Source organism: Cebus imitator, unplaced genomic scaffold (assembly GCF_001604975.1).
Source record: "Cebus imitator isolate Cc_AM_T3 unplaced genomic scaffold, Cebus_imitator-1.0 Scaffold356, whole genome shotgun sequence".
Classification (NCBI taxonomy): domain Eukaryota; kingdom Metazoa; phylum Chordata; class Mammalia; order Primates; family Cebidae; genus Cebus; species Cebus imitator.
In genome coordinates this window covers 1,810,378-1,823,276 of record NW_016107671.1, presented here as the reverse complement: position 1 = coordinate 1,823,276, position 12,899 = coordinate 1,810,378, and the positions used below count along the sequence as shown (strand labels likewise).

At 40.0% G+C, this 12,899-nt stretch overlaps 2 protein-coding genes across 4 annotated transcripts in view; both read left to right on the top strand.

Annotated features, from left to right (window-relative positions):
• ZNF573 (zinc finger protein 573) overlaps positions 1-9,135 on the top strand; it is a gene marked incomplete at its 5' end in the record, with an annotated part of 19,244 nt that extends 10,109 nt beyond the window's left edge. The window contains 2 exon segments of the mRNA XM_017506406.2: positions 6,440-7,735; positions 8,119-9,135. Of these exon segments, the coding sequence (XP_017361895.1) occupies positions 6,440-7,735; positions 8,119-8,525 (1,703 nt within the window).
• ZNF607 (zinc finger protein 607) overlaps positions 1-12,899 on the top strand; it is a 66,718-nt gene that overhangs the window by 15,326 nt on the left and 38,493 nt on the right. The window lies entirely within an intron of this gene.

Sequence of the window (12,899 nt, the reverse complement as noted above, 5' to 3'; positions counted from 1 at the left end):
AATATACATAATATGTATACAGTTAATTACCCTTCACATAGATTCATCTTTGGTTGTTAACATTTTGCCTTACTTTTTCTCTGTATATATGCACCTCTCTTCTTGGCTCATTTGATGATAAGTAGCCGCAATAATTAAATTTCACCTCTTAACCATGTGTATCTCCTTAGAATAAAGACATTCTCCTTCAAAGTCACAATATTATTATAATAGTAATTTCGTCTTATCTACTATAGAGTCTATACTTAAATTTGTTATGCTCTTTCTAAAAATATCATTTATAAAATCTTTTCAGGATCCACTGTGTATTCATACATTGCATTTAGGTCTTAGGATTTTTACCTTTGTGTCACCCTACTATGTTTTTCCCTTGGAGTTTGGCTTTTTTGAATGTCTACTCCAGTTTTCTTGTGGAATGTCAGGTTTATAGGTTTGATGGTTTCCTCTCATGATTAGAGTAAAGTTAAACATTTTTTGCCAAGCCTATTGCAGAAGTATTGTGCAATGATTGTTTTTGTTTTTTTTCTCTTCTCTACTAACCAAGCACAGACCACTGGTAATTATCTTTTATTAAAATAACTTTTTAACTTTAGAATAATTTTAGATGTACAAAATTAACAGATTTACAAAGGTAATGCAGAGAGAGATTCCCTGTACACACCTCTCCCACTTTCTACCATTGTTAACATCTCACATAGTTAAAATACATTGGTCAAAACTAGGAAACTGACATGAGACTCTCTGTTGGGATTTCACCAGTTTTTCCATGTAGCTCATATTTCTGTTCCAAGATCCATCCAGTTTGGGATACCACATTGTATATATTTGTCTTATCTTCCAGTCTCTTCTGTTCTGTGACAGTTTTTTCAACCTTTCTTTGTTTTTCATGACTTTGACTGTCTTGACAGACCATGCTAGTAGTGTATCTCCCAATCCGAGTCTGTTGTTTTTCTTGTAATTAGGCTAGAAGTATTAGTTTTAAGAAAGACTGTGTAATAGAAGTGAAGTACCCTTTTCATCACATTACATCAGGGGTACATGATATCCATGTGACATCACTGGTGATATTAATCTTTATCATTTGGCTGACGGTTTAGCCGATATTAACCTTTATCATTTGACTTCAGGAAACCTTTGTCATCTGCCAGGTTTCTTCACTCCAAACTTACTCTTTTTCCTTTTCCATCATCTGTTCTTTAGAAACAACTCATTAAGTCTAGCCCAACCTGGGAGCAGGTGCACAGGAGTGGGAATTAAGCTTTACATTCCATAGGGTTTAATATCTAATACCTGGAATTCTTCTATAAGACAGATTTGTTTCTTCTCATTTATCAGTGTAGACTCATGTATATTTGTTTTATACTTCAAGTTATAATCAAATATTACATTATTTCTTTGTACCCATACTCTTCCAACTACAGATGGTGGCTCTTTTAGGTTGGTTTCTGTGTTCGTGTAATACCCTGCTCCTTTTGTTTTTTTTTTTTTTGAGGACTTCTTTCCTGGTACTACTTTCAGGTTCATTTTGTTTTCTCCCTCCCATGGCCCAGGAATCAGCTGTTTCTCCCAGGAGCGTGCTTCCTTTAGTGGAGAATGGGATTTAAAAACCAGCGGTGTTTTTTCTGTTAGAAAAAAACTGGGATATATGTGCAGAACGTGCAGGTTTGTTACACAGGTATATGTGTGCCATAGTGGTTTGCTGCACCTACTGACCCATCCTCTAAGTTCCCTTCCCTTACCCTGCAACCGCCAACAGGCCCTGGTGTATGTTGTTCACCTCTCTGTGTCCATGTGTTCTCATTGTTCATCTTCCATTTATGAGTGAGAACATGCAGTATTCGGTTTTCTGTTCCTGTGTTAGTTTGTTGAGAATGATGGCTTCCAGCTTCATCCATGTCCCTGCAAAGGATATGATCTCATTTCTTTTTATGGCTGCATAGTGTTCCATGGTGTATATATACCACATTTTCATTATCCAGTCTATCATTGATGGGCATTGTGTTGGTTCCAAGTTTTTGCTATTGTAAATAGTGCTGCAGTAAACATAAATGCACATGTATCTTTATAGTAGAATGATTTCTATTTCTTTGGGTATATACCCAGTAATAGGATTGCAGGGTTAAATGTATTTCTGGCTCTATATCCTTGAGGAATGTCTTTCACAGTGGTTGAACTAATTTACATTCACACCAACAGTGTAAAAGTGTTCCTATTTCTCCACAGCCTCCCCAGCATCTATTGTTTCCTGACTTTTTAATAATCGCCATTCTGACTGGTGTGAGATGGTATCTCATTGTGGTTTTGATTTGCATTTCTCTGATGATCTGTGATGATAATGTTGAGCTTTCTTCATATGTTTGTTGGCCACATTAATGTTTTCTTTTGAGAAGTGTCTGTTCATATCCCTTGCTGACTTTTTGATGTGTTGTTTGGTTTTTACCTATAAATTTAAGTTCCTTGTAAATTCTGGATATTAGACCTGTCAGATGGGTAAGTTTCTGCCATTCTGTAGATTGTCTATTCATTCTGATGATAGTTTGTTTTGCTGTGCAGAAGCTTTTTAGTTTAATTAGATCCCATTTGTCAATTTAGGCTTTTGTTGCAATGACTTTTAGCATTTTTTCATGAAGTCTTTTTTTTTTTTTTTTTTTTGGAGAGAGAGTCTCACTCTGTTGCTCAGGCTGGAGTGCAATGGCGAGATCTCGGCTCACCACAACCTCCGCCTCCTGGGTTCAGACAATTCTCCTGCCCCAGCCTCCTGAGTAGCTGGGATTACAGGCACGTGCCACCATGCCCAGCTGATTTTTTGTATTTTTAGTAGAGACAGGGTTTCACCTTGTTGACCAGGATGGTCTCGATCTCTTGACCTCGTGATCCACCCGCCTCGGCCTCCCAAAGTGCTGGGATTACAGGCGTGAGCCACCGCGCCCGGCCTTTTCATGAAGTCTCTGCCCATGTCTATGTCTTCTAGGGTTTTTATGGTTTTGGGTTTTACAGTTAAGTCTTTAGTCCACCTTGAGTTGATTTTTGTATCAGGCATAAGGAAGGGGTCTAGTTTTAGTTTTCCGAACATGCCTAGCCAGTTTTCCCAGCACCATTTACTGAATAGGAGCTCTTTTCCCCATTGCTTGTTTGTGGCAGGTTTGTCGAAGATCAGATGGTTGTAGATATGTGATGTTTTTTCTGAGGTCTCAGTTCTGCTCCATATGTCTGTATGTCTGTATGTCTATATGTCTGTCTTGGTACCAGTACCATGCCATTTTTGTTACTGTAGGCTTGTAATATAGTTTGAAGTCAGGTAGCGTGATGCCTCTAGTTTTGTTCATTTTGCTTAGGATTGTCTTGGCTACACGGGGTCTTCTTTGATTCCATATAAAATTTAAAGTAGGTTTTTTCTAACTCTGTAATGTCAATGTTAGTTTATGGGAATAATATTGAATCTATAATTTACTTTGGGCAGTATGGCCATTTTGATGATATTGGTTCTTCCTGTCCATGAAGATGGAATGTTTTTCCATTCATTTGCATCCTCTCTTATTTCAGTGGTTTCTAGTTCATCTTGAAGAGGTCCTTTACACTCCTTATTAGCTGTATTCCTAGGTATTTTATTCTCTTTGTAGTGATTGTAAATGGGAGTTCACTCATGATTGGGCTCTGTTTGTCTGTTGTTGGTGTAAAGGAATGCTTGTGATTTTTCACACTGATTTTGTACCCTGAGACTTTGCTGAAATTGCTTATCAGTTTAAGGAGTTTTTGGCATTAGATGATGGGATTTTCTAAATATAAAATTGCGTCATCTGCAAACAGAGACAACTCTATTTCCTCTTTTCCCATTTGAATGCCCTTTATTTCTTTCTCTTGCCTGATTGCCCTGGCCAGAACTTCCAGTACCATGTTGAATAGGAATGGTGAGAGAGGGCATCCTTATCTTGTATGGTTTTCAAAAGGAATGTGTCCAGCTTTTGCCCATTCAATATGATATTGGCCTTGAGTTTGTTATAAATAGCTTTTATTATTTTGAGATATGTTCCATCAATACCTAGTTTATTGAGGGTTTTTAACATGAACGGATGTTGAATTTTATCAAAGGCCTTTTCTGTATTCATTAAGGTAATCATGTGGTTTTTGTCTTTGGTTCTGTTTATGTGGTGGATTATGTTTATTGATTTGTGTATGTTGAACTAGCTTTGCATCCCAGGGATGTAGCCAACTTGATTGTGGTGAATATGTTTTTGATGTTCTACTGGATTCTGTTTGCCAGTATTTCATTGAGGATTTTTGCATTGATGTTTATCAGGGATATTGGCCTGACATTATAATCGAGCGATGAAACAATGAGCTCTTGGGGAAGTTTAGGGCAATATAGATAAAGAGAATGTCAAATAAAAAATTAACAATATCATAATTGACAACAAAGGAATGGATTATTGAACATTAAACAAGAGACACAAAGGCCAGGCACAGTGGCTCATGCCTGTAATCCCAGCACTTTGGGAGGCCTGGTGGGAGGATCAGTTGAGCCCAGGAGTTGAAGACCAGCCTCAGCAACATAGCAAAACCCCATCTCTACAAAAAATAAAAATGGAAAAAATTACCCAGGCATGATGGTGCCTGCATACCTATGTTCCCAGCTGGTAGAGCGACTGAGGTGGGAACATTACTTGAGCCAGGAGGTTGAGGCTGCAGTGAGTCATGTTCACACCACTGCACTTGTGCCTGGGCGACAGAGTGAGACCTTGTCTCAAAGAAAACAAAGAGAAAGACAAAGAGAGAAATATGGGCTGGGCACCGTGGCTCATGCCTGTAATCCTAGCACTTTGGGAGGCTGAGGTGGGAAGATCACTGGAGCCCAGGAGTTTGAGATCAGCCTGGGCAACACAGTGAGACCCTGTCTCTACACATAATTTTAAAATTAGTCAGGTGGGGTGTTGCGCATCTGTCGTCCCAGTTACTTGAGAGGCTCAGGTGTGAAGATTGCTTGCTTGAGCCCAAAGAGTACAAGGCTGCGGTGAACTATGATTGGGCTACTGTACTTCAGCCTGAGTGATAGAGCAAGATCCTGTCTTGATGATTGATTGATTGCTAGATGGACAGACAGTTGAGATAGACAGAGTTAGCAGGTACTGCCTTTCTAAAGGAAGAACATTTATCCTGAAACATAAAGGATACGAAGGATTCAGCCTGCGAAATGTCTAAGTCTAAGGACTCTTGAACGGTTAAATAGTCTGTGGAAAGCATTAAGCGTTGGGGTAATTTGTACAGTTGGCCCTTTGTATCTGTGGGTTCTGCATTCATGGATTCAACCATCTTCAGATCAAACATATATTTGTAAACTTTATGTGTACTGACCACATACAGACTTTTTTCTGTCATTATATTCTAAGCAATACAGTAGAACAGGTATTCACATAGCATGTACATTGTATTACATATTGTAAGTAAACCAGAGATGATTTAAAGTATACGGTAAAGATGTGTATAGGTTATGTGCAAATACTATGCCATTTTATATCAGGGACTTGGGCATCTATATCTGGGTTGGGTTTTGGGATCTTCAGGGGGTCCTGGAACTGCACCTTCACAGATACTGAGGTACAACTGTACTATATTCTAGGTGTTGAACAGATGGACTGTGATAGAGAATAGGAAGCAAAGAGTTATTGTTTTGACATGAGGCCTCCTAGGTAAGCAGGAGTTCTTGGAAAGGGGTTTGTATTTTATTGTAAGAACAAGGAAAACTCACTTGAGGAACTTAAAGGATGTATTCTTCAACACTGACCTTCATTGAAATCAATGATAGGTTCAGAATAAAAATGTCAAGGTTTTTCTTCTCTCAGTTGTAATTCACTTGGTCTTCAACAGTGCCAAGATAGCAGATTCTGGCCCCCACCTAAATGTTACCTATGTCGTCAATCAGTAATTTCACTATCTTACATAAACTCTCATATACCTCTGAACTCTTCTTCTTGGACTTTTTCAAATTTTATAACCATATTTTTGAATTCTGTATGCCATTCACTTATTGTGAGTGTTGGCTTTTATTTGTTTCATAAGGTTTCTTGTTCTCAGGCCGGGCGCGGTGGCTCAAGCCTGTAATCCCAGCACTTTGGGAGGCCGAGGCGGGTGGATCACGAGGTCAAGAGATCGAGACCATCCTGGTCAACATGGTGAAACCCCGTCTCTACTAAAAAAATACAAAAAATTAGCTGGGCATGGTGGCACGTGCCTGTAATCCCAGCTACTCAGGAGGCTGAGGCAGAAGAATTGCCTGAACCCAGGAGGCGGAGGTTGCGGTGAGCCGAGATCGCGCCATTGCACTCCAGCCTGGGTAACAAGAGTGAAACTCCGTCTCAAAAAAAAAAAAAAAAAAAAAGGTTTCTTGTTCTCTGGTGTAGAAATACAAAGGTTTTTTTGTTGTTGTTGTCCTCTTTTGTTGCAGATTTGGATTTACAATGTGAGATAATCAGCTACATAGAAGTACCCACTTATGATACAGATATATCCTCTACACAACATCAGAGCATGTATCAGAGAGAGAAACTCTATGAATGTAAGAAATGTCAGAAGAAATTTAGTAGTGGTTGTCAGCTTATTCTCCACCACAGGTTTCATATTATTGAGAGACCCTATGAATGCAAAGAGTGTGGGAAGAACTTTCATAGTGACTATCAACTTACTCTACATCAAATATTTCATACTGGCAAGAAACCCTATGAATGTACAGAATGTGGGAAGAACTTTAAAAGTGGTTATCAACTGACTGTGCATCAGAGATTTCATACTGGTGAGAAAACCTATGAATGTAGGCAGTGTGGAAAGGCCTTTATATATGCCTCACACATTGCTCAGCATGAGAGAATTCACAATGGTGGGAAGCCTTATAAATGTCAGGAATGTGGGAAGGCCTTTAGTCAAGGTGGACACCTTAGAATTCATCAGAGGGTTCATACTGGCGAAAAACCATATACATGTAAGGAATGTGGGAAGACTTTTAGTAGGCGTTCCAATCTTGTTGAACATGGGCAGATTCATACTGATGAGAAGCCATATGTATGTGAGAAATGCAGAAAGGCCTTTAGAAGAGGTCATCAGCTCACTGTACACCAGAGTGTTCATACTGGTAAAAAACCATATGAGTGTAAAGAATGTGGGAAGGGCTATACCACTGCCTCATACTTTCTTCTACATCAGAGAATTCATAAAGGTGGAAAACCCTATGAATGTAAGGAGTGTAAGAAAACCTTTACTTTGTATAGAAATCTTACTCGGCATCAGAATATTCATACTGGTGAGAAACTTTTTGAATGCAAGCAATGTGGGAAGACCTATGCTACTGGTTCAAAACTCTTTCAGCATCAGCAAACTCATACTGGTGAGAAACCCTATGAATGTAAGGAATGTGGAAAGGCCTTTAGCTTATATGGCTACCTTAAACAACATCAGAAAATTCATACTGACGTGAAACGCTTTGAATGTAAGGAGTGTAAGAAAACCTTTACTTTGTATAGAAATCTTACTCGACATCAGAATATTCACACCGGTAAGAAACTTTTTGAATGTGAGGAATGTGGGAAAGCCTATAGTACTGGCTCAAACCTTATTCAACATCAGAAAACTCATACTGGTGAGAAACCCTATGAATGTAAGGAATGTGGAAAAACCTTTAGCTTGCATGGATATCTTAATCAACATCAGAAAATTCATACTGGTGTGAAACCCTATGAATGTAAGGTATGTAGAAAAACCTTTACTTTCTTTTTTTTTTTTTTATCATTAGTAACAAACATTATCAGTTATTTTTTCTCAAAGTGACAGGCTCCCTTGGTTCAAATGTGAGAACACATCTGCCACATAGCCAAGTCTGCGTAGCCATGGTTTTTCAGTCATTCTTTCTTTCGCCGCAGCCTCCGCCTCCTGGGTTCAGGCAATTCTCCTGCCTCAGCCTCCTGAGTAGCTGGGATTACAGGCACGCACCACCATGCCCAGCTAATTTTTGTATTTTTAGTAGAGACGGGGTTTCACCATGTTGACCAGGATGGTCTCGATCCCTTGACCTCGTGATCCACCCGCCTCGGCCTCCCAAAGTGCTGGGATTACAGGCGTGAGCCACCGTGCCCGGCCGAAAAACCTTTACTTTCTATAGAAATCTTACTCTACATCAAAGTATTCATACTGATGAGAAACCTTTTGAATGTAAGGAATGTGGGAAGACCTTTAGACGTAGTTCACACCTTACTGCACATCAGAGCATTCATGCTGATAAAAAACCCTATGAATGTAAAAAATGTGGAAAGGCCTTTAAAATGTATGGCTACCTTACACAACATCAGAAAATTCATACTGGTGGAAAACCTCATGAATGTAAAGAATGTGGCAAGGCCTTTAGTCGTGCTTCAAACCTTGTTCAACATGACAGAATTCATACTGGTGAGAAACCCTATGTGTGCAAGCAGTGTGGAAAAACCTTCAGATATAGTTCAGCCCTTAAAGCCCATCAGGGAATTCATAGGAGTATAAAAGTATAAGACCATAAAGAGTACGAGAGCACCATTCATCATCAGACAGTCCACACTGGTGAGAAATGATGGAATGTTAATCTTATAGGTATGTCTTTAGCAAATGAAAGAGTTAAAATGCAGTTCTTGCCACATTAGAAAGCATTCAATGTCCTGTCTTAATGGAACATCTGACTATTCAATGGTAAATTAAGAAAAAAAAACCCAGGAATTCCAATTTCTTCATACCTACAACATCCATGGCGTGTATTTTTTATAATCTTATTAATTAAAAGGATGATGAAAAGCATTTCATACTAGATTTCAATGGAATATTACAAATGACCCCAAGACTTAATGTCTTATCACAACAATAAACATCACTCATAGGTTCTGAGGTTCAGAAATTCAGAAGAGGCTTAACAGGGTGCTTTTGAATTGGGTTCTCCATGAGCTTGCAGTCTTCTGAAGGCTCGTTAAGGATGAAGGATCTGTTTTCCAGATAGCTTGCTCACACTGGCTGGCTGGCTTAGAGAGTAAGAGTGCCAGGAGAAAGCTGTTCTCATCCACATGGGTTCAATTTAGATAAGGAAATCCTGGACTGAGAGTAATTGATGCTACAAATGAATGAGACTTTGGAGCTGCTTTTTTTTTTTTTTTTTTTTTTGAGACAAGGTCTTGCTCTATCACCCAGGCTGGAGTGCAGAGGCATAACCATAGCTCACTGCAGCCTTGAATTTCTGGGCTCAAGCAATTTGGGGGCTCCTTGAACATATTTTGCATGTCGTAGAAATATAAGCAGTTTGTACTCAGAGTGCCAATCATAGTGTTTCAAAAATATGCCCTCAAATTCTTTGAAACTCCACACTTCAAACTTGAAGTCTGCCCAGGCATGGTGGCTCATGCCTACAATCCCAGCATTTTGGGAGAATGAGGCAGGAGGATCACTTGAGGTAGTTCAAGACCAGCCTGACTAACATGGTGAAACCCCATCTCTACTAAAAATGCAAAATCAAAAACTAGCCAGGCGTGATGGCACATGGCTGTAGTTCCAGTTACTAGGGAGGCTGAGGCAGGGGAATCCATTGAACTTGGGAGGCAGAGGCTGCAGTGAGCCGAGATTGCACCACTGCACTTCAGCCTGGACAACAGAGTGAGACTTCATCTCAAAAACATACACAAAACATAAAAAAACCTGAACTCAAATTCCCCTCCCTTTGCATGTGAGCGGAACCTAGTCACTAACTTCTAATGAACTGAGTCTTAAGGATCACTTTCCCCTGATGCTCATGCTCACTTGTTCATTCACTCTCACGCAAATCAAGCTTCCTCTACCTTGGGCTTCTGCAGAGGCTGCTGACAGAAGCTTTTATATAAATTTCATTGAATGGCGATTCTCTTAATTCTCACATTAGACATTTCTGGGGTCTAAACCAAGGGTTTCTTTGGAGAATAGATAATCTGCTGTGAAGTCCCCCCACTGCTCCCTCTCTGAAATAATCATTGTGTTAATGTTGAGGCCATGCTTCCTATGGGCTGCCCCCAGTCACTTTTCTGACCATAACAGAAGTATTCATGCTAGTCGATTCTTATGAAACTCAGACCCCTCAGCTGGGGAACTGTGAATCAGTTTCCCATCAGCCAGGCTTAAACTGTCTTCATACCACCCTGCGTTTGCAGTTTTTCTACCAATCTTGCTTCATCCCTCTCCTTCGGAGTCATCAGTCTTGTACCATGGCCTGAAGAATTTCACCACTTTCCCTGGACCTATTTTTCATTCTTAGCTCCTTCCTTCTTCTTTCTGATCTGATCTTGTTTTTTGCTTTTCAGAAGATCAATATGAACACATACCCTCCGCTTACCTACACACTATGTTTCCCTAACAATGCTCTGGATTTTATCTTTGTCCAGAGACCATTTCTGAAGTTTATCATCATTTGCTTTCCAGAGAGACTGGGAGTTTCCAAAACCAAGTTTTGTGGTTCACTTCTGTTTAACAGTCTTTTTCTAGCTTATCTCACTTCTTGCATTTTAAGCAACAAGAAGGCAGGAGGCACCTTCATTATTCTGCTTGGAAGTCTCCTAAGTGAAATTACTCATTTTTGTTGATGTTGTTGTTTGTTTTTGTTTCTTAGAGACACAATCTTGCTTTGTCACCCAGGTTGGAGTGCAGTGGTGTGATCATAGCTCACTACAACTTGAACTCCTGGGCTCAGGTGATCTACCTGCCTCAGCCTCATGAGTATCTAGGACTACTGGTGTGTGCACAACTACACCTAGCTAATTCTTTTTTTTTTTTTTTTTGGTAGAGATGAGGTCTCCCTATCTTGCGCGAGCTGGTCTCAAACTCTTCATCTTCCTACCTTGACCTCCCAAAGTGCTGGGATTATAGCATGAGCCTGGCCCCATTACACAGTTCTTTAGGTATTATTTTGTACTTTTCACGGTTACCACATGCAGCAATGTTGCTAACTTTCTATTACATAACAAGAATATCTTTCCCCCGGTCTCCAGTAACATTTTTCAGTTTTCTTTAAACCCTCACTAGGAGACTTTTCAAAAATATGCAGGTTTCTGCTAATAGTATTTTTGAGGCTCTTCCAACTTCCATCTAGTTTGTGGTCCCAATGCCCCTCTGACATTTTTAGCTTTTTGTTTCAATAGCATCCCTTGTCTAGGTACTGAAATATGTTTCTTATCTGATGCCACATTCCAAAGAACCTGAAGAATTAGTGGCTTAAAATGCCAATAAAAGTGTATTTTTCTCACACTTTCTGTGAGTCAGAAATTTGGGAGCAGCTAAGCTAGACAATTCTGGCTCCAAGTGTCTCAAGAGGTTGCGCTTATTTAAAGGCTTGACTACACTTGGAGGATATGCTTTCAAATATGGCTTACTTGTGTGGCTGATAAGTTTATCCTGGCAAGCTGTTTCTTCTCCCATGGAGCCTTGTCCATAAGCTGCTTGAGTGTGCTTGTGATGTGACATTTGGCTTTTCTCAGATGTGATCCTTTTTATAATCTCCCTTTGGAAGTTAGTTCTGCCACATTCTATTTATTAGCAGCAAATCACTAAGTCTGGCCTACATTCAATAAGAGAGGAAATAAATTTCACCTTTTTTTTTTTTTTTTTTTTTTTTTTGAGGCAGGACATCTTACTGCCATCCAGGCTGGAGTGCATATGGCTCACTGCAGCATCAACCTCCTGGGCTTTAGTGATCCTTCTGCCTCAGCTTCTTGAGTAGCTGGGACTACAGGTGTGAGTCACCATGCCAAGCTAATTTTTAAATTTTTTGTAGAGATAGGGTCTCACCAAACTGCCTAGCATGTCTCAAACTCCTAGGCTCAAGCAGTCCTTCCACAGAGCTCCCAAAGTGCTGAGATTATGGGCGTGAACCACTGTGCCCAGCCCAATTTTACCTTTTAAAGAGAGAAATATCAGACAAGATCAGGCACATTCAGGGTGGTATGGCCATACACTAAAGATAGAAATAGCAAAACATTTGCAGACATATTTTTAATTTTAAATCACCACACCTGACACCACTCAATCATTGTTAAAAGTCTCAAAAATTAGTACTAATAAACTTGCTAATGTCACATATGCAATAGTGTTTTTAGCCATAGCACATGCCTTACCTGTCATTACTGCCACATAACTCCCTGTGTGTCATTGGCCAAGATATCTGTCATCCATGAGAACTATTTGCAAAGTGTAATCAAGAACCTACATGAAAGCCAGGCATGGTGGTGCACACCTGTAGTCCCAGCTACTCGGGAGGCTGAGGTGGGAGGATTGCTTGAGGCAAGGAGTACGAGGCTGCAGTGCTCTATGATGGTGCCTGTGAGTAGCCACTGCACACCAGCCTGGCTTTTTAAGGCCCTGTCTAAAAAGAAAATAAATTACATGATAGTCCTATTATGGGGAAGTTGCCCAAATTGTGTTTGTCAAAACCTGGGAAGACTATTTGGCATATGGCCATATGCTCAATAAATAGGAGCTATTGGCTGGGCGCAATGGCTCACACCTGTAACCCCAGCACTTTGGGGGGCCAAGTCGGGCGGATCATGAGATCAGGAGATCCAGACTATCCTGGCTAACATGATGAAATCCTGTGTCTACTAAAAATCAGAAAATTAGCCAGGCGTGGTGGCACACGCCTGTAGTCCCAGCTACTCAGGAGGCTGAGGCAGAAGAATCTCTTGAACCCAGGAGGCAGAGGTTGCAGTGAGCTGAGATTGCACCACTGCACTCCAGTGTGGGTGACAAAGCAGCACCTCATCTCAAAAAAATAAATAAATATGAGCTATTATAGATGTCATCATTATTTGTGTTGCTGATAATTAATTTTTATGAAAGATTCAAATGGTGTAATTTAGAACAGCTTTTTTTTTTTTTTTTTTTTT